General features: G+C 43.8%; 1 protein-coding gene across 1 annotated transcript in view; it reads right to left on the reverse strand.

Annotated features, from left to right (window-relative positions):
• The window catches only part of LOC120515751 (adenylate cyclase type 2-like), a 623,137-nt gene that overhangs the window by 564,462 nt on the left and 38,497 nt on the right, over window positions 1–20,178 (reverse strand). The window contains exon 2 of the mRNA XM_039737035.1: window positions 2,997–3,194. Coding sequence (XP_039592969.1) covers window positions 2,997–3,194 — 198 coding nt within the window. The remainder of the gene's footprint in view (window positions 1–2,996; window positions 3,195–20,178) is intronic.

The following is a 20,178-nucleotide window of genomic DNA, read 5'->3' on the forward strand; positions in this document are numbered from 1 at the left end:
CCAACATGCGGTCAAAGGAGCTCTCCATGAAGGTGAAAGAAGCCATCCTTAAGCTGCAAAAACAGAAAAAACCATCTGAGAAATTGCTACAATATTACGAGTGGCAAAATCTACAGTTTTGGTACATCCTGAGAAAGAAAGCAAGCACTGGTGAACTCAGCAATGCAAAAAGACCTGGACGTCCACAGAAGACAACAGTGGTGGATGATCGCAGAATCATTTCCATGGTGAAGAGAAACCCCTTCACAACAGCCAACCAAGTGAACAACACTCTCCAGGGCTTGGTCGTATCGATATCCAAGTCTACCATAAAGAAGACTGCATGAAAGTAAATACAGAGGGTGCACTGCAAGGTGCAAGCCACTCATAAGCCTCAAGAATAGAAAGGCTAGATTGAACTTTGCTAAAGAACATCTAAAAAAGCCAGCACAGTTCTGGAAAAACATTCTTTGGACAGATGAAACCAAGATGAACCTCTACCAGAATGATGGCAAGAAAAAAGGATGGAGAAGGTGTGGAACAGCTCATTATCCAAAGCATACCACATCATCTGTAAAACACGGTGGAGTCAGGCAGTGTGATGGCTTGGGCGTGCATGGCTGCCAGTGGCACTGGGACACTAGTGTTTATTGATGATGTGACACAGGACAGAAGCAGCCGAATGAATTCTGAGGTGTTCAGAGACATACTGTCTGCTCAAATCCAGCTAAATGACATCAAATTGATTGGGTGGCAGGCGTTTCATGATACAGATGGACAATGACCCAAAACATACAGCCAAAGCAACCCAGGAGTTTATTAAAGCAAAGAAGTGGAAAATTCTTGAATGGCCAAGTCAGTCACCTGATCTTAACCCAACTGAGTGTGCATTTCACTTGTTGAAGACTAAACTTCGGACAGAAAGGCCCACAAACAAACAGCAACTGAAAGCCGCTGCAGTAAAGGCCTGGCAGAGCATTAAAAAGGAGGAAACTCAGCACCTGGTGATGCCCATGAGTTCAAGACTTAAGGCTGGCATTGCCAGCAAAGGGTTTTCAACCAATTATTAGAAATGAACATTTTATTTCCAGTTATTTAATTTGTCCTATTACTTTTGAGACCCTGAAGTAAAGGGATTATGTTAAAAAAATGCTTTAGTTGCCTCACATTTTTATGCAATCGTTTTGTTCAACACACTGAATTAAAGCTGAAAGTCTGCACTTCAACTGCATCTGAGTTGTTTCATTTAAAATTCATTGTGGTGATGTACAGAACCAAAATTAGAAAAAAGTTGTCTCTGTTGAAATATTTATGGACCTAACTGTATAACCTCTGAATAGCCCAGTCAGTATTTGCAGAACATTCGCTACATGAGTTGCCACGATAATCCATCCATTCATCCATTATCCAACCCTCTATATCCTAACTACAGGGTCACGGGGTCTGCTGGAGCCAATCCCAGCCAATAAAGGGCGCAAGGCAGGAAACAGACCCTGGGCAGGGCGCCAGCCCACCGCAGGGTGCCACGATAATGTCGGGTGAAAATTATTTGAACAGCGAATCAACATCAAAATTTCTTGCAAATTTTCTCTTTTTCTGTAAGGCAGTTTTTGACTGACATCCCTGTCCTTGATCATCCTCCCTGTTGTGATGTTAGATTTTGCATATAACTTGATACATATTTTGTATGTCTTTATTTGAAATTTAGGCAAAAAAATTTAATTTAGTGTTACTTTAGTAAGAAGCATTCATGTTTCTTTTACGACTGAGTCTCTTTGTAATTTTATGACAGAGTTGGGAGGATGTGCCTTAAACCAGTTTGGTGAGTGTCTCTCTGCTAAAGTCTTTCAACCCCCACATAAAAGCCAGGTTGCCTAACTGGCAAACTTTAGCTCAACAAATGGTTTTGGGGGGATGGCAGGTGTGAAGGTGTTCTATTTCCCCATTGGTCTGAGGTATGGCTGTTTGGAATTGGCTTGTCTCAGAGGCCTTTAAATACTATGACGCCCTATTGGCTCTAGGGGTTGGACAGAACATCTATAAATATACTTGCATAACCTCACACTCTCTCTCTCTCTTACTAACATCTGGTGAAGAAGACAACACAATGAAGAGCACAGCTCGGCAGCCATATTGAACAGACATGTGGCTGAAAGCTGAGCACCAATGATGCCTTAACTATAGACATTTTAAGTAACAAACAAGTCTGTGTGCCAACTGAACTACACATCACCATTTAATCAAGTTGTATGGTTGCCAATATTCAAATGTACTTTGCATTATTTATGAATATTATCAATAATACATTATTTTATGTGTAACGTAACTCCTGCTTGTCTTTTACTACACCTAATTGACTGAGATTATAAATGTAGAAGGGAAGGTGGGGAGAAGTTATAAAATACAACACCTTATAAAAAGTGGTAAGTCTGGGAGATTTGAGGCATTCTGACAAAGGCTACATATTAATAATGCAAAAGGAGAAGGTACAGCAATATATTACTCTAACAAGATAAAACACTCCATATTCGCCCGATTTAGCTCCCTGTGATTTTTACTCATTCCCGAAGACTTCCAGCACTGTTTCAATCAATGAAAGATACGTATGGAGTGGTGGAGAGATCAGGAGGGGCAGTATATAGAAGGTGACAATGCTTAGAATGCTGTAATTCATTGATAAATATTTTTTTTTTTATTAATCCAGTTATTTTTGTGTCTCACCTTGTATTAACTATTTACTACCATTTTGAATAAAAAAGCAAAATGAAACTTCTAGAAATCATGACAACTGCCACCTGATTTTCCAAGTGCCCTCTAGTGGCCAGGGTATTGTTAGAGACAGTTTGAAGTGTGACACCCATTCTTGCTGTGTAATATTTCAGCCACAAACAGAATTAAAATGAACAAAATATTTTCTAAATGACAAGAGTATTGCATTAACTATTTCAAAGACCACAGAGAAAACACCTTCTTTTGAGTTTTCGGAGAAGTTCTGAAGGACATATCATTTGTCCTACCTGGTCCCAAGGACAGATGATTCCTCCAAAAAACATGAACAGGTATCCCATGGCAACAAGGCAGGCCCAGATTACCAAAGAGAAAAGTCGCAGCAGCTTCTTAAAGACCGACTCGATGCAAACCAGAACGAAGATGGTCAGGAATATCGCCAGGGCCGTGGGGACGGTGATTACAAACGCCACGTGGTCTTCAATATCCTGAGGAGAGAAACGAGGAGTGCATTAGCAAAGCAAGCACTGCTGCGGCTTTTCTCAGAGACTTTGGCGATTTTTATCCTCCAAAGACTCTTTTCATCAATTGCATGTCAAAGCTTAATCTGCTAAAGAGAAATTCAAGTGACAGGCCCACAAGCCTAATGAGCGTCGGCTTTAACAAAGAAAGTGTAAAAATGTGTACATTCTGTGCAGTAGGCAGTAGGGGATCAGACCCTGAACTTCAAATCCCACGGAGTGCCGAGTTCAATACCCCACCTTGACTTCACTGTGTGACCCAGAGCGAGCCGACACACCTGTCTCTGCTCCAAATGGAAACCAAACCCATCAACAGCAGTAACTTACGTAACCTAAATGGGCAGTGGATTCAAAATGCGTTCAGACCCCTTCATTTTTTACACGTTTTGTTATGCCGCAGTTTTGTGCTCAAATCCTTTTAATTTGTTTTACCCCACCAAGCAAAACTCGATACTTCCATTGTACTTAGGAGGCTGCATTCCTTTAATGCGTGAAGTGACATCCTTCACATCTTCTACAACTCTGTGATGGCCAGTGTGGTGTGCTGGGCTAAAGCCCACCAAATCAGCAAGCTGATTATTAAGACAGGCTCAGTTATGAGATGCATGCTGGACCCCCTGAAGGTCATAGTGGAGCAGAGAATGGGGACAAAACTGAGCGCCATTATGAACAATGCTGCACATCCTCACTCTAAGACACTAAGGACTTTCAGAAAAGGAATCATTCAGCGGAAGTGTGTCAAGAAACAAGAAGGAGGCTGGGATATATATAATGAAGGACAGCATTCTTACCCAGCCATGATGCCCTTGAGGTGGAAAGACAGGGGGAGAAAGCTTACGGAGGGCTTTGTTTCCCCAAGGACACCAGATGACAGCAAGCCCAGGCTTGGATCCCTGCAAGGGTGCCCACAAGGCATGTTGGGTACTGTAGTCCTGGGGGACAGCCTTGTTTGGCCAACAGGGGACACCAGGGGGAGCTGCAGGATTTGGGAGTCCCTATTCCAGGGCTTCAACGTCACCTGGAACTTCTTCGGAGCTGCTGCATCATATCACTGGAAGCACTCCCAGAGATTAGATAAAAGGAGCTGCCTGCCTCACGTGGACAAATCAGAGCAAAGAGGAAGAGGACAACGCTTTCATGGAGGAGTGGACAAGGCAGTGACATTGAGGGAAGAAAGTTTTGCTGTATTGTGCTTGTGCTTAATTGTACTTGTACCTGTGGTGAGAAACACTTGGGGAAGAGTTTCCCACAATAAAACCTCTTTGCCTTGTATACCTGTATCTAAACCTGCTTGTGTTGGATGTTTGGGGAGATGGAACACCCCCTGGTGTCCACAATAAAACATCTATAAAACATATATAAAAACATCTACACGTGGAAGTGTGTGTGTCTGTCTGCCCGGCCCAGAACTGCAAGGCTACAGCATGAAGCTCAAGGAAAGCAACTCTGTCACCAAAGTGAAACCATTGATAAAAGATAAACTCACTTAGCCGCTAATACATAAGCGAGGTAACTGATTGATTGAAGTGCCAGAATCCATGGTTTCTAGGAGCCGGGTTTTTTACAGCACAGGCTTACTCAGCTAGTGTGTGTATATATACAGGTACATACATATATATATATATTATAGTGGGAACCAGGCCGGACACAGACAGGCAGACATCATTTGTCACCCAACACACGTTTATTTACAATTATATTTACAGTTCTGGCACACACAACCCAGTGCCACAGCACCAATCACCCCAAAGTCCAGGCCTCTTCCAACTGCATTTTCTCTTTTCCTTACCGCCTCCACTCCTCTCCTCTAAGACTCTGTCCACTTCCACCTGACTCCAGCCATCGAATGGAGGGAGGTGGCCCCTTATACACATGCCCGGACGTGCTCCAGGTGCTTCCCGACACTCTTTCGCCGGTCCTCTTTCCCCCAGCACTTCCAGGTGTGACGGAAGTGCTGAGGTCTAGGGCTCCAAAGGCAGCGGGGCACCCCCTGGAGGTGACCACGGGCCCCTACAGGGTTGAACTTCAAAGCTCTGTACCCGTGGCCCCCAAAGAGCAAACAGGGCGGTCGCCCCCTCGTGGCCTGTCGGAGGCGCAAGCCCTCCTCCGGTCCTTCTGGCCCCAGCTGGGCAGCAGCCCCAGCCACCACGCCACAGTATATATATATATATATATATATATATAGTGACAATCAAGAGTCCAAGTAAAAATAAAGGTTTGGGGCAGCCATCCGTATATTGTTTTTCTCAGCTGCAAAAGGGTTGAAATAAGTAGCATCATCTGCATATAACAAAGTCCAAAACAGAACTGACTAGAGTAGCCCAAGATGGAGGCTTTAAAGGCCAGTAGAGGAACAGATGTCATCAAATTGGCCAGAACCAGAAGTGACGTCAGCAAAGGGTCCAGCTTCGGGAATGACGTCAGCAAAGGGTCCAGCTTCGGGAATGACGTCAGCAAAGGGGCCGGCTCCGGAAGTGATGTCAGCACAGGGGCCGGCTTTGGAAGTGATGTCAGCAAAGGGGCCAGCTCCGGAAGTGATGTCTTCTGAGGCACCAAAACCTTGCAGGATTTCCCGGGAAACGTCTGTAGGGAACTGAGAAAGTCTGTCAGCGCACTCCACCACCCCCATGTCGGAGGTTTTATTACACTTACTCAGACCCTTTAGCTGCCTCCTACTCACATGTGTGTGACAATATATATATATAAAGTACTTCATAGGGTTGGGACACCTGTGCAGACTGTTTGATTCAACATGCAAGGCTTCATTTCCTTTAATTTCTGCAGAACATCTGTAGGCTGTAACCTATTAGTCGCTCCCTGAAGAAGGCCCATTTGGAATACTATGATTTTTTTTTTTTTTTAGTTTTTGCTAACCTCTGGAAGTTTACTGCTTACCTTTTCACCATTTGAGGTTATTTATTGCATTTCAACTGATTACATTTGAAAAAAAAACTGGGGTGTACTAAAACTTTTGAGCAGTCGTGCATATATACAGTATAGTATATAGTAATAGATTTCTCACATACAGGGACCCTTACCCAGCCGGGAAGGATCGGGGTAAATGACAACTGGTGAATATTTTCTCCCCCACTACACTAGATGGGAACATTTCTGGACTTTGGTACCCATTTGGATACCCACAGGGCATGCTGGGAACTGGAGACCCAGAGTGCAGCCCTTTTGGGTTCCGTGGACCTGCACCTTTCTTTACTTTCAGATATTGTATGGGTGGACACAGGTCATCTAGTCTTGTGTTGTCTCATTTTTGTCCCTCATTATTATTTGGCTGCTAATTAAGGAAAAGTGAAACAATAATCTCAGTCTTAATCCATCCAAACTACAAGGTCACGGGGGTCTGCTGGAGCCAATCCCAGCCAACACAGGGCGCAAGGCAGGAAACAAACCCTGGGCAGGCGCCAGCTCACCGCAGTCAGTCTTAATTATCAAGCCAATTCAAATGAAGGCAAAAGAAGTTACTTAGCAGCAAAAACTGGTCACTAATTAAGAAAAAGATTAGAATGAAAAACCTGCAGCCATTGTAGCAGAGCAGGACCAGAGTTGGAGACCCCTGCCCTACATTTTTGGGGTAGAAATATGATGTTTTATTTTCACCCACCCAATCTTTTGAGTGGAATGAAATATAAAGCTATGGACCATCTGTCTATTCTAACTTAAAGAGCAGCACAGTCAATTCCTGAAGGGAAGTCCATTACTTAATGAAACCTGGGCCATTGTGGGACAGTTAAGGAATAAGAGAGCTGTGCAGCGTTGGCCCAGCACAATGCCAATAATAAAACCGCTGTTGTGTTCAATTCATCATCCTGACAGATTAGGGACAGCTACTGTTAAAAAAAAATCCTTCTTGCTCTTATCGTCAGACCCTTGTGGCATTTTGCTTTAATATTAATTGTTTGCTTGTGCTGTGATCCATTTTCGAGAGCGGCTGACCTAGGATGGCGGATCTTAAAGTGAAACCCTTTCAATACTTTAGGAAACTGTTGTTTGCATTCAAAAAAGAGCTCTGCAGTCAGACCCCCGTGAATTTTTACACATTTTATTATGTTGCAGCCTTTATTCTAAAGCCGTTTAAATTTATTATCCTCTCATCAAATAGAACTCCACGCCCCAGAATTAAAAATAAAAAAACTGAAATATCACACAGACACAAGATTTCAGGCCCTTTGCTATGACACTTGAAATGTCCCTCAGGTGTGTCCCATTCAACTGGTGTTTCTACACCTTGTACGGAGTCCACCTGTGGTCAATTCAATGGATTGGACTAATTAATTATAATAATTAAGTCACACATCTGTGTATAGAAGGTCCAACAGTTGAGCAAAAACCTAACCAGGAGGTCAAAGGAATTACCAGGAGAGCATAAAGTCAGGATTGTGTCGAGGCACAGATATGGGAAAGGCTTCAGAAGAAAATCTGTAGCGCTGAAGGTTCCCGAGAGCACAACGGCCTCCATAATCCTCTAATGGAAGTCGTTTGGAAGAAACACAACTCTTCCTAGAGCTGTCCACCTGGCCAAATAGAGCAATCAAGAGAGAAGGACCTTGGTAAGAGAGGTGACCAACATCCCAATGACCACAGGGGCTGAGCTCCAGAAACCCTATATGGAGATGGGAGGAACTTCCATAAAGGACAACCATCGCTGCAATACTCCACCGATCTGGGTTTGATGGTGGAGAAGCCAGACAACACCTGAAGGTCCACTTGTAATTTGTAAAAGACACCTAAAGGGCTCTCAGTCTATGAGAAACAAGATTCTCTGGTCTGACGAAACCAAAAATGAACGGTTTGGTTTCAACTCCAAACGTCACGTCCAGAGGAAACGAGGCACCGCTCATCACCCATGTGACACCATTCCAGCTGGGAAGTATGGTGGTGGCAGTGTCATGCAGTGTGCGGACTGAAGGGGACTAGCTATGGTTGAGGGAGACCTGAACAAAGCAAAGTACAGAGATATCCATAATGAACACCTACGGCAGAGCCCTCTGTGCCTCCGACTGGACCAAAGGTTCATCTTCCAAAGGACACAAAGCAAAGACAACACAGGAGTGTCTTAGGGACAACCCTGAGAATGTCCTGGAGTGGCCCAACCAAAGTCTGGACTTGGCCTCAGTGTAACATCCCTGGAAAGACCAGGAAAGAGCTCTCTCCATCCAACCTGACAGAGCCTGAGAGAATACAATGGCAAATAAGGCCCCCAAATGCAGGTGTGTAAAGCTTGTTATGTCAACCTGAAGAAGACTCCAGGCCAGAATCGCTGCCAAAGGGGCTTCAATGAAGTGCGAAGTATGAAGCATCTGAATATTTGTGTCAGTCTTTTATTTTCAATAAATTTGCAAAAATGTCAATTGAGTTTTGAATTTTGCTTGATATAGAGAAAAAGAAAATTAATTTAAATGATTTTATCACAAGGCTGTGTCATGCATGGACATCTGAGGATCACCATGCAGACGCTATTAAGATACGTAATACCACTCCAGGACAAGAGAGGGCGACGTCGCTAACCATGTCATCTCTTTTTGTCTCTGCAGGACCGAGTAACACCCCTCCTTGAGGGCAACTGAACTCCGCCCAACGTGGACTGAGATGCTTGGGATTGGCTGATTCGGAATGCAGACTTTTTCAGATGATAAGACCCATTGCGATTGGCTGATTCTGAAAGCAGACTCTTTGAGATGATGAGATGCATTGCGATTGGCCAATTCTGAACGCAGACTCTTTGAGATGATGAGACGCATTGTGATTGGCTGATTTTAAATGCAGCCCCATCCTTGATTATTAGAGGGGGTCTGCACAATAAGGACATCAGGCTTTTGGTTGGATTTCTTTTTTTGTCCCTTTTTCACTAAACAGTTTCCAATTTGTTTTTGTATTGATGGCAATTTTGCAATAAAGGTGAAAACAGGTCGGAGAGGATTCCTCTTGGTTTCATTTTTTATTACAGGGGTATGTAGAATTTTGATATCCACTGTAAGGGTATTATAGACCTAAACTGAAAATTCAATTAAATTCTGCTCTTCCCACACAGACACAGGAAGCATATGCAGACACCAGGATGGGATTTAAACCCAGGGCACTGGACTTGTGAGGCACTGTGCCAACATGCTGTCCTAAACATTGTTCTCTTCCTGCCAGTTTTGTTTATTATTCTATAAATTTGAAGCTATCCTATTACAGTAGAGAAGAAAATCTGCCTCTGTGTCGAGCACGGCACACAGCAAAGGCTGCCGATGCTTCCGTAGGATTTCTCATGTGGATTTGATTTGTTTGTTGTTTGTGCGTTCAAGATAAATATAAGCCAGGCGAACGTAACAGTAACTAAAAATAACTGAAAAGGGAGGTCAACTGATGTAAAGCCGAAATCACAAACCATGACGTCTCTCATGCCATTCCCTGAGCTAGAAGTGACACCAGAGGCTCAAGGAGCTGAGCCCTCATAACGTTACACAACATGTCTCTGCTATAAACATCCCGGGAATTTAAAGCTGTATAATCAGTTAACGCCAGCAGGGTGGCAAGGAGATAAAAAAAATAAAATAAAATAAAACCCAACGTGGGGTGTTTATGGGTCTATACGTGCACTTAACAAGCCAGCCAGAAAACACAAATCAAAGTGCCCAGTAATTATGAGTCTGGAAGATCAGCAGACATTCTGTGTCATCTGCTGATTAAGGAAGGCGGAAAGTAGCAACGCAGAAAGTGGCAGTGGGATGGGCCACCACCGATGATCTACTGGGCCCTGCCAGACACTGTGGGAGGAAATAATGGGCGTCATAAACAATAGTGGGGTGGGGGGGGGGGGATTATGCTTAGCGCTGCTGCCTCAGACTTAAAGACTCAGGGTGTGGTGTGCAGATGGGGGCAAAACTGGCTCAGACACAAGAAGCAGAGGGTGGTTGTGCATGGAACCTCGTCAGAATTGGCCGATGTTAAGAGAGTGGTGGCCAGCAGGGGTCAGTGTTGCTATTTTTAATATATACAGGGTGACCGGGATAAAATTGATGAGCCACAATTAAAGTTATGGGAAAGAGTAGTGGAAGCTCGGTTAAGAAGTGAGGTGATGATTAGTGAGCAGCAGGATGGTTTCATGCCAAGAAAGAGCACCACAGATGCGATGTTTGCTCTGAGGGTGTTGATGGAGAAGTAGAGAGAAGGCCAGAAGGAGTTGCATTGAATCTTTGTGGACCTGGAGAAAGCATATGACAGGGTGCCTTGAGAGGAGTTGTGGTATTGTATGAGGAAGTCGGGAGTGGCAGAGAAGTATGTAAGAGTTGTACAGGATATGTACGAGGGAAGTGTGACAGTGGTGAGGTCTGCGGTAGGAGTGACGGATGCATTCAAGTTGGAGGTGGGATTACATCAAGGATTGGCTCTGAGCCCTTTCTTATTTGCAATGGTGATGGACAGGCTGACAGATGAGATTAGACAGGAGTCCACGTGGACTGTGATGTTTGCTGATGACATTGTGATCTGTAGCGATACTAGGGAGCAGGATGAGGGGACCCTGGAGATGTGAAGGTTTGCTCTGGAGAGGACAGAAATGAAGGTCAATAGGACCACAAGACAGAATACATGTGTGTGAATGAGAGGGAGGTCAGAGGAATGGTAAGAATGAGGGAGTAGAGTTGGTGAAGGTGGATGAGTTTAAATACTTGGGATCAACAGTACAGAGTAATGGGGATTGTGGAAGAGAAGTGAAGAAGAGAGTGCAGGCAGGGTGGAGTGGGTGAAGAAGAGTGTCAGGAGTGATTTGTGACAGACGGGTATCAGCAAGAGTGAAAGGGAAGGTCTACAGGACAGTAGTGAGACCAGCTAGGTTATATGGGCTGGAGACGGTGGCACTGACCAGAAAGCAGGAGGTGGCAGTGTGATGAGGATGGACAGGATTAGAAATGAGGACATTAGAGGGTCAGCTCAGGTCTGACGGTTTTGAGACAAAGTCAGAGAGGCGAGATGGCTTTGGTCTGGACATGTGCAGAGGAGAGATGCTGGGTATACTGGGAGAAGGGTACTAAGGATAGAGCTGCCAGGTAAGAAGAAAAGAGGATTACCTAAGAGAAGGTTTATGGATGTATTGAGTGAGGACATGTAGGTGATGGGTGTAACAGAGTAAGATGACGAGGACAGGACGATATGGAAAAAGATGACCCGTTGTAGCAAACCCTAATGGGAGCAGCCGAAAGAAGAAGTAGTCAAAATTATGTTAACACTAATGGATTATTTTTTATCTCGACCACACCTTTCCAGGTCGATGGACAGGTTATGGTGGACCATTGTCATGGCCTCCATAGTCCCCTGATTTGACACCCTGTGATTTCTGGTTATGGGATATGGTGAAGGAGGTCAGAATGAGGACTGTGGTATCATCTAGTCCCCAGGCTTTAAATGGTACTGTCACTCGTTGGTTTTTGTGTGTTGAACATGATGGCGAACAGGATGAGACATTTATGTAAATCATATTACACATATGAAGTATGTTTGTGAATAAATGATTTCCACCATTCAAATGTTAACATGATTTTCTATATAAGGATTTAGATAGGAATATAAAAAACAAGCTGGCTAAGTTGGCAGATGTGACTGGATTTATTGGTTTTCTGATTATTTCAAGAGTCCTGTTTGGAATAGACCAGGAACCGCTCATCACCTGTGCAACACCATTCCAACGGTGAAGCGTGATGGTGGTGGTGGTGGTGGCAGCATCATGCAGTGGGGTTGTGTTACAGTGACAGGAACTGGGAAACTAGACAGAGTTGAGGAGAAACTGAATGGAGCAAAGTGCAGAGATATCCTCAACCTCCTTAGCGTTACATTTTTTTATCAAACAAACATGTAAAAAGCATTGCATGTTTTGGCTCTGCGGTGGGCTGGCGCCCTGCCTGGGGTTTGTTTCCTGCCTTGCGCCCTGTGTTGGCTGGGATGGGCTGCAGCAGACCCCTGTGACCCTGTAGTTGGGATATAGCGGGTTGGATAATGGATGGATGGTTAGATGCTTTGGCTTGAAAAATGACATTTTTATTAAATCTTATCTTTCTATTGTAAAACGTGCCAAACACTAAAAGTACAAAGTCAGAAGTGTAGAAAGTATAATGGTGAAAAAATTAATAATGAAGATGAATAATAATAAAAATAATAATAATAATAATATGAACAGCATCCTACACATGTGCAAGTGGCGCAAGTGTCACTTTCAAATTCCCAGAATCCCTTTCGGTTTCACTGTCTGTTTCAGTTTCACTGCCTGAAGACAGATTCACTTCGTCGTCACTACTGATAAAGAAGCGTTTCTTATGAGACGCCATTATGAGGCTAGGAGAAGACGTGTCTACATTGTTGCCCAGGTTAACGCTTGGACCTGACGCTTACGCAAAACGCACCTACACTGCTGCACAAGTAATGCTTGGTATGAACGCTGTTGGAAGAATAATTTTAGAGTAACATAACTTTCATCTTAAAGAAATATCATAAAAGTTTAATAAATGTCAGACGCCTTTGCAGGCACATCAGGAAACCAGATAAAGGTCAAGTGGACAACAAAATGAACTGAAAGATGACTGAGATGACTAAGAAGTCAGCAGACGTCCTGTAAAACAACCAGAATGGAGAGATGTTATAAACACAGAAAGTTCAAGGGTGGTGGCTCAACTCAAATTTATAAGAAGAACTAGAATATAATATAATAGACATTTATTTTATTTAAGTCATTTGGGTGTACACCAACAAACCAACCAGAGTAAAATGTATGCATTGATTGACACGGTATGTAAATTCAGTAGTTTATAAATGAATCTCTATTCTTTGCTTCTCTGATCATTGTGACCAGGCTGTAACAGACGGCTTTTGATGAATGCTCCTTCTAACGCATTTTTGCCGAGGAGTAATTAAAAGATACAACGAATAGCTATTTTCCCGCCTGATAACTGATTTGTCCTGTTAGAGGATAGGTTGCTTTCTTTAATAAGATGTTACATTTCTACATAGTTTCTACAGATGTGTCTATACCGTTGCTCAAGTAAAGCTCAGCACTAATGCTGTTGGCAGTTTTACAGCCCAAATGATGCTCAGGTCTTACACGAGACGCATCTATAACGTTGCTCGAGTGACACTCGGGACTAACACTTTTAGCACTGTTTTTATACTCTGAGTAATCCTCAGGTTTTACACGAGACTCTTATATATCGTTGCCCGAGTGATACTCGGGATGAACGTGTTTAGCACTGTTTCTATACCCTGAGTAATTCTCGGGTTTTACATGAGACGCATCTATGCCATTGCTCAAGTGACACTCGGGACTAACGCGTTTAGCACTATTTTTACAGCCCAAGTGATGCTCAGGTCTTACACGAGACGCTTCTATACCATTGTCTGAGTGATACTCGGGAGTAACGCTTTTAGCACTGTTTTTACACCTTGAGTAATCCTCGAGTCTTACGCGAGACGCGTCTATACCACTGCTCAAGTAACACTCAGGGCTAACACTTTTAGCGCTGTTTTTTTTTACAGCCCAAGTGATGCTCGGGTCTAATGCTAAGGAGGTTAATGTAAACCTGCTCCAGATCACTCTGGACTTCAAACTGGGCTGAGGGTTCACCTTCCAACAGGACACAAAGCAGAGACAACACAGGAGTGGCTTAGGGACAACAATTGGACTATCCCCGATTGGCCCAGACTCAAATCAAACATGTCTGGAGAGACCTGAGAAGAGATATCCATCGACAGTCTCCATTCAGCATGACAGAGTTTGAGAGAATCTGCAGGAAAGACTAGCAGAAAATCCCCAAATCCTGGTTTGCATAGCTTGTGACATCAGACCCAAGAAGACCCCAGACAAGAATCGTTGCCAAAGGGGCTTCAACTAAGTACCGAGTAATGAGCGTTAATTCTTATTTTCATTGTATGTTACCCCCTAAGCCACATTATATAAAAGCATGGAGTGCCCTACTGTTGTTACGCTGATACTCAGTTGTACCTTCCTTTGAGATCAGGCAGCCCGGGTGCACTGAATCGCTTGCTCGACTACCTGACTGACATGAAGCAATGGATGGCTAGACACTTTTTTTTAAATGAGAGCAAGAAATGAATTTTAATTTGTGGTTCTCCATCTCTTTTTAATAACATAACCTGTGACTTTGGGTCACTGTCCAGTTGGTTATGTTAAACCCTATGCGAAAAATCTTGGCATCTTATCTGATCCTGGCTTGATATTTGATAAGCCAGTAAATGCTGTTTTATCACCCGAGAGTTTTAAGTTAAGTAAGGCTCATGTTTCCTTTTAGAGATTTTGAGACATCAATCCATGCTTTTCATTTCTTCTCGTCTGGATTTTTGCAGTAGGCCATATTTTGGGGTTAGTCCGAATACTCTGTCTCATCTTCCACTTGTGCAAAATGCAGCTGCACGTCTGCTAACAAATTAAAAGATATCGGGTCATATTACCCCAGGTTTATCATCTTTGGGCTGGCTACCTGTGCAGTTTAGAGTCAGTTTTAAAATGTTACTGTTTGTTTTTTTAAGTTTTGAAAGGGTTCGCTCAGGCTGACCTCATGGACCTCATACACCCTGTACTGTCTTCATAGATCTCTGAGGTCTCTCGACAGATAAGCTGCTGTTTCTTTCTGTCCCTAACAGACCGTTGAGGCATAAAGATGGCCGTGTTTTTTTCCGTCGTTGGGCCCAAATTGTGAACAGTCTTTCTCTCCATGTTTGATTAGCCGCCATTATCGAATGCTTTAATATTCAGGATAGAGACTCATTTGTTTATTCAGGCTTTTCAGGTGTTTTACAGGTGTGTTAAATGTATTTCTGTTTTTTTATAATTACCCCTTTATTGTTGCATGTTTTAATTATTTTCTATTCATTTAATTTTAATATTGTAAAGCATTATGGTCAACAACTGCTTGTTTTTAAACTGTGCCATATAAATAGAATCCATCCATCCATTGTCTAACCCGCTGAATCCGAATACAGGGTCACGGGGGTCTGCTGGAGCCAATCCCAGCCAACACAGGGCACAAGGCAGGAACCAATCCTGGGTAGGGTGCCAACCCACCGCAGTATAAATAGAATACTTCTGGCAAATGTGATATTTCTTCTTTTTTTTTGCATTATTTTTTATAAATTCACAAAAATTCCAAAAATTGTCATACTGGGGTATTGAGTGTTGCTTAATGTGGTGAAAAAACAAATTTAAATGATTTTAACACAAAGCTGCAACATTTCCAAAATGTATAAAAAGTGAAAGGGTCTGAATCCTCTGTACAGAATACTGCGTGCCCCTCCACGGAGTTAGCGCCTTAACGTGGCAATGATCCCCTGGGTAATGCCGTCGTGTACTTCTGGCAGGGTCAGAGGTGAGGTCCTGACTAAGATGGACTCAACCACCACCAAAATGGTTCCATCCAAAGTGGTGCAATTGCCATCCCAAATCGTCCTGCACATGGCTTGCCACGTGGTGTCCCGAACAGGAATTGAAGGTGAAGCAATGTGAAGGATTGCACACACTCACTACCTTCGTTGAGCAGGTTCTTCCTTCCATTGCTTCTTCTCTTGTGGAGACCAACATGAAGCTGGTTGCTTTACAGCAGGGGTTCCCCAACTCCAGTCCTGGAGGGCCGTAGTGGCTGCAGGTTTTCATTCTAACCCTTTTCTTAATTAGTGATTAACCCTAACCCTAACCCTAACCCTATTTTTGCCGCTAATTAACTTCTTTGGAGTTCATTTTAAGATTTGTTCACCTGAAATTCTTCATCGTTCCTCTGATTTGCTTCATTTCTTTCCTTAAATGGCACCCAAACAGAAATGAAATGTGAAGTGAGTGAGCCAGCAGAAGACCAACTAAGTCAGGGCCTCAAACTCCAACCAACTTCACTCCAACCAGCTGCTTAATTAGGCGCCGAGTCCTGTTGTTCTTTAATTCCATGGCTTGTTGCTGCTCTCATGGTGCATTAGCAGACATTTCCAAAATGCTGATTTTCTCTTTTCTAAGAGTCCTTTTAAAATGTTTTGGGGAATTGAGCAGATCAACATTCTTGAGACCTTCACTTTTCTTTATTTTCAGATTTTGTATGATGGACACAGTTTGCTGCTGATGTTTTTGATTCATGTTGTATCTCGTTATTGTCAGTCAGTCATTCTCCAACCTGCTATATCCTAACAGATGGTCACGGGGGTCTGCTGGAGCCAATCCCAGCCAGCACAGGGCGCAAGGCAGGAACAAACCCCGGGCAGAGCGCCAGCCCACCGCAGGGCACACTCACACCAACACACCAACAATTTAGGATCACCAATGCTCCTAACCTGCATGTCTTTGGACTGTAGGAGGAAACCCATGCAGACACGGGAAGAACAAGCAAACCCAGGTCTCCTTACTGCTCGGCAGCAGCGCTACCACTGTGCCACCGTGCCGCCCATCTCGTTATTGTTTGACTGCTAATTAAGGAGAATGAAACAATTAAGGGGTCCGAGTCTTCAAGAGCAAGTCAGATAAAATTAATTTAATTAGCAGATAAAACAGGTCACTCATTAATAAAAGGGTTAGAATGAAAACCTGCAGCCACTGAGGCCCCCCAGGACTGGAGTTGGAGACCCCTGCTTTAAAGCATTTAGAAGTTCCATACAGAGAAATTCAGACACCATCAACAGTAACAGTACAACTAGTGAAGACAACTCTAATGAATGAGGTAAGCATCAAATCAAAGTCAGCGGACACGTCACCCTCCTCAAAAACGCCTGTGGCTGCCCGTCTGCGGCCCACAGTGCACAAAGCTGCTGATTTAGCCACTGAACTGGTTTGCGTCCTGCCAGTATGAAAAGCAAGGTGCTTGCCAGTGACATTTTTTTACGCTTACATCTGAACCAAGGGAGAAGACAAGGAATGAAGCCAACGCTCCAGGTATGATAAGATGATAAGAGGAGCACATTGAGGGAGAAGAGCCATTAAAATGACAAGTGGCATTGATTTCATCAGTGAAGCCATCAAGAGATTCTCTTGTAGTTAATTTCTGCCATGTTAACCTCATCTGTAAAGTCATCAAGAGATTCTCTTATACTTAATTTCTGCCACACTGACTTCCATTGCACTTTATGGTAATTCAGAGTGCGTGATGGTAATGATTTTTTGACCTTTGTACCCAATTTCCACTCAAAAGGGCCTTCCGTAGACATCTGCTCTGGTAAACGGAAGTGAAGAGTAATTATGAGTCTGGACAGACAACAAACATTCTGTGCCATCTGTCGATGAAGGAAGACAACAAGTAGCATCACAGAACATTAATGCTCTGCTCAGCCGTGGACTGAAGTGCTGCGTGTCCAAATCACGAGTAGGGTCTCATAGGGTGCAACGCTGCTCATTCACAGTTCCAGGGTCTTGGACTGAAGCCTCATGCTGCCTTTGTGGAGTCTCTCTGTATTTCTTATTCATTCCATAGATCTGTCTTAAGTTAATGGGAAATTCTTCATGGGCCCTGTGCTGGCGTACATGAGTTGGTCCTGCAAGGGCCTGGCATCACATCTACAGCTTAACCAGGTTAAAAAAAAGAGCTTCCTGTGATTCCGGCCAGCCTGTCTGCTCAGCTCCCCATCTCTGTACAGCTTGGCTCACTGTCGCTAACATCTGCCAGGTCAGTCAGGACCACATTTATACCATTTCTCGTTCATGCAGGTTGACACTGTCCAACATCTGCAAGATCAGACCTTATCTGACGTTGCATGCAGCACAACGTCCGGTCCAGACTTTGGTTTTGTCACGTCTGGGCCACTGCAACTCACTTCTGGCAGGACTACCCGCTTGTGCCATCAAGCAACTGCAGATGGTCCAGAATGCATTGTATTTAACCAGTTGAGACAGGCACAGGTCACTCCTCTCTTCAGGTCTCAACATTGTCTCCCTGTAGCAGTACGCATTAGGCACTAATCCCTGATGTTTGCCTACAGAGTAGTCAATAGGTCAGCACCTGAGTATACGGAGACAATGGTGAGGTGCTATACGCCTGTTCACCCACTCCGGTCTGCCAGTGAACATCGTCTGGTGATGCCACCTCTGTGTGGTATCAAGTCTCAATCCAGATCCGTTTCCTGTGAAGCTCCTAATTGGTGTAACGGGCTGCCCACCTCCATCCATACTGCTGACTCCTTCATTGTAAGCAATTGGAAAACCATCTGTACAGTGACAATCTAATTGATTGAAAAGAAAAAAATAAAAAGCTTACCTCTGTGATCTTTCATATTGTTGGTGATTTGTTGTTAAATTAAGTTTAATTGCTTTATCGATTATAATCTAGGATTGTAAATTTATTAGTTACTAGTTGTCCCCCACGCCTCCACCCACGTAGTAGTGAAAAAGGACAAACTTTACAAATCAATGAAAATTTTTTCAAAAACGTAATTCCGGCCAAGCAGAAGGTACTGTAGGAACGCTCCAATGTCACACGTTGGCACTGTATCTGATTGTGTTCAGCTCTGACAGGAGAGCATACCCCACGTGGGGAGAAAGGCACATGGCCGTGATATCTCTGGCAATCTGCAGCTACCCTCTAAAACACACGTAGCTCTGATGTTCCTCTCTCAAAAACGTCAAACGTTACTCTGTAACAATCTCTAGATAAATCCAACCCGCTAAATTCTAACTACAGGGTCACGAGAGTCTGCCGGAGCCAATCCCAGCCAACACAGGGCACAAGGCAGGAAACAAACCCTGGACAGGGTGCCAGGCCACTGCAGCTAGATGATAATGTCTGCTGAACAAACAGGTATCGCTAGCTAAGTAGAGGCGAGGTGCACTCCAACACATGGCGAGAGGTAGAGCGACTGGAATGGAGGCTGGTGCGTGAGTGAGGAAGAGACCCGCCCCCCTCCCCTCCCCTCGGCCTGCAGCCTCTCTCTCTCGGATTTGCATGAATAAATCAGTGCCGCAACCGAACATAATACGTATAATACGCAATGAAATAAGTCGCAAAATCAACCAGAATGTTCAAGCAAATTATAGAAAAAGTAAGTAAGTAGTTCACTTGTGAAAAGTGGACAGACAAAGACAGACAAACAGACAGTGTCTTTTATGTACAGTATATACTAAGCTGTGTAAGCCCGTGCTGTAAAAAGCCCAACCTCCTAGAAACTATTCAAATCGTCAGAAAAAAAATTGAATTGCAGAGTCGGCGATTTCGTTTTGCCGACTCGATTAGGTTTACCTCTTTTGTAAGTTGCTTTGGATAAAAGTGTCTGCCACGCAAATAAATGTAAATGTTTCTTTCCCATGTTGTACCCGATGTTCTCCAGATAAATCTTATTCTCTGTAAAAATCTTAACCAGATTAAGATAATACGATATTTATAAACGGTTACTAACCCTCCTCTATCCCGTTTCTCTTCTCTGCATCTCGATGTGGCATTTGGGGCCGCTGCTCTATTGCCAAGCTGTTCCTCTGTGCATGTAAAAAGTCATCTCAGATAAAGGAACTTTGGACTTATCGGGTGCATAGACACTCATCAGATGGGACGGTGGGTCACCAGGACTGGACGGTCTCTGACTTTATCTTTGACTTTCTCTTTTACAATTTTAATTTCCTCCATTTAACCATAGTTCAGCAATTAATGAATGGATCGTGTAATGGATGGCCAGGGTACTACCCGGCCAGGATGCCGACTGGGTGCAGAGGGAGAGACCACATTGGAGTTATCTTCCCCGAGACACAAGAGGGAAGCCCCACTGGCTTGCTAATTCACCACGGATCCCTGCAGGGCATATTGGGAGTTGTAATTTGGAGCAGCTCTTTTGGGTTCTGTGTGCACGACCAGGGTGTGCTGCATGTGCAGCTGAGTCTTTAGAGGAAGCACTTCCACCACACCCGGAAGTGTAGCCAGAAGAAGTTCAAGAAACACCTGGATCTGTTCTTAGCATAATTCTTTTTTTTTTGTAAAAACTTGATTACTATGTATTGATT

This window comes from Polypterus senegalus, chromosome 15 (genome assembly GCF_016835505.1).
Source record: "Polypterus senegalus isolate Bchr_013 chromosome 15, ASM1683550v1, whole genome shotgun sequence".
In the NCBI taxonomy this organism is placed as follows: Eukaryota; Metazoa; Chordata; class Cladistia; order Polypteriformes; family Polypteridae; genus Polypterus; species Polypterus senegalus.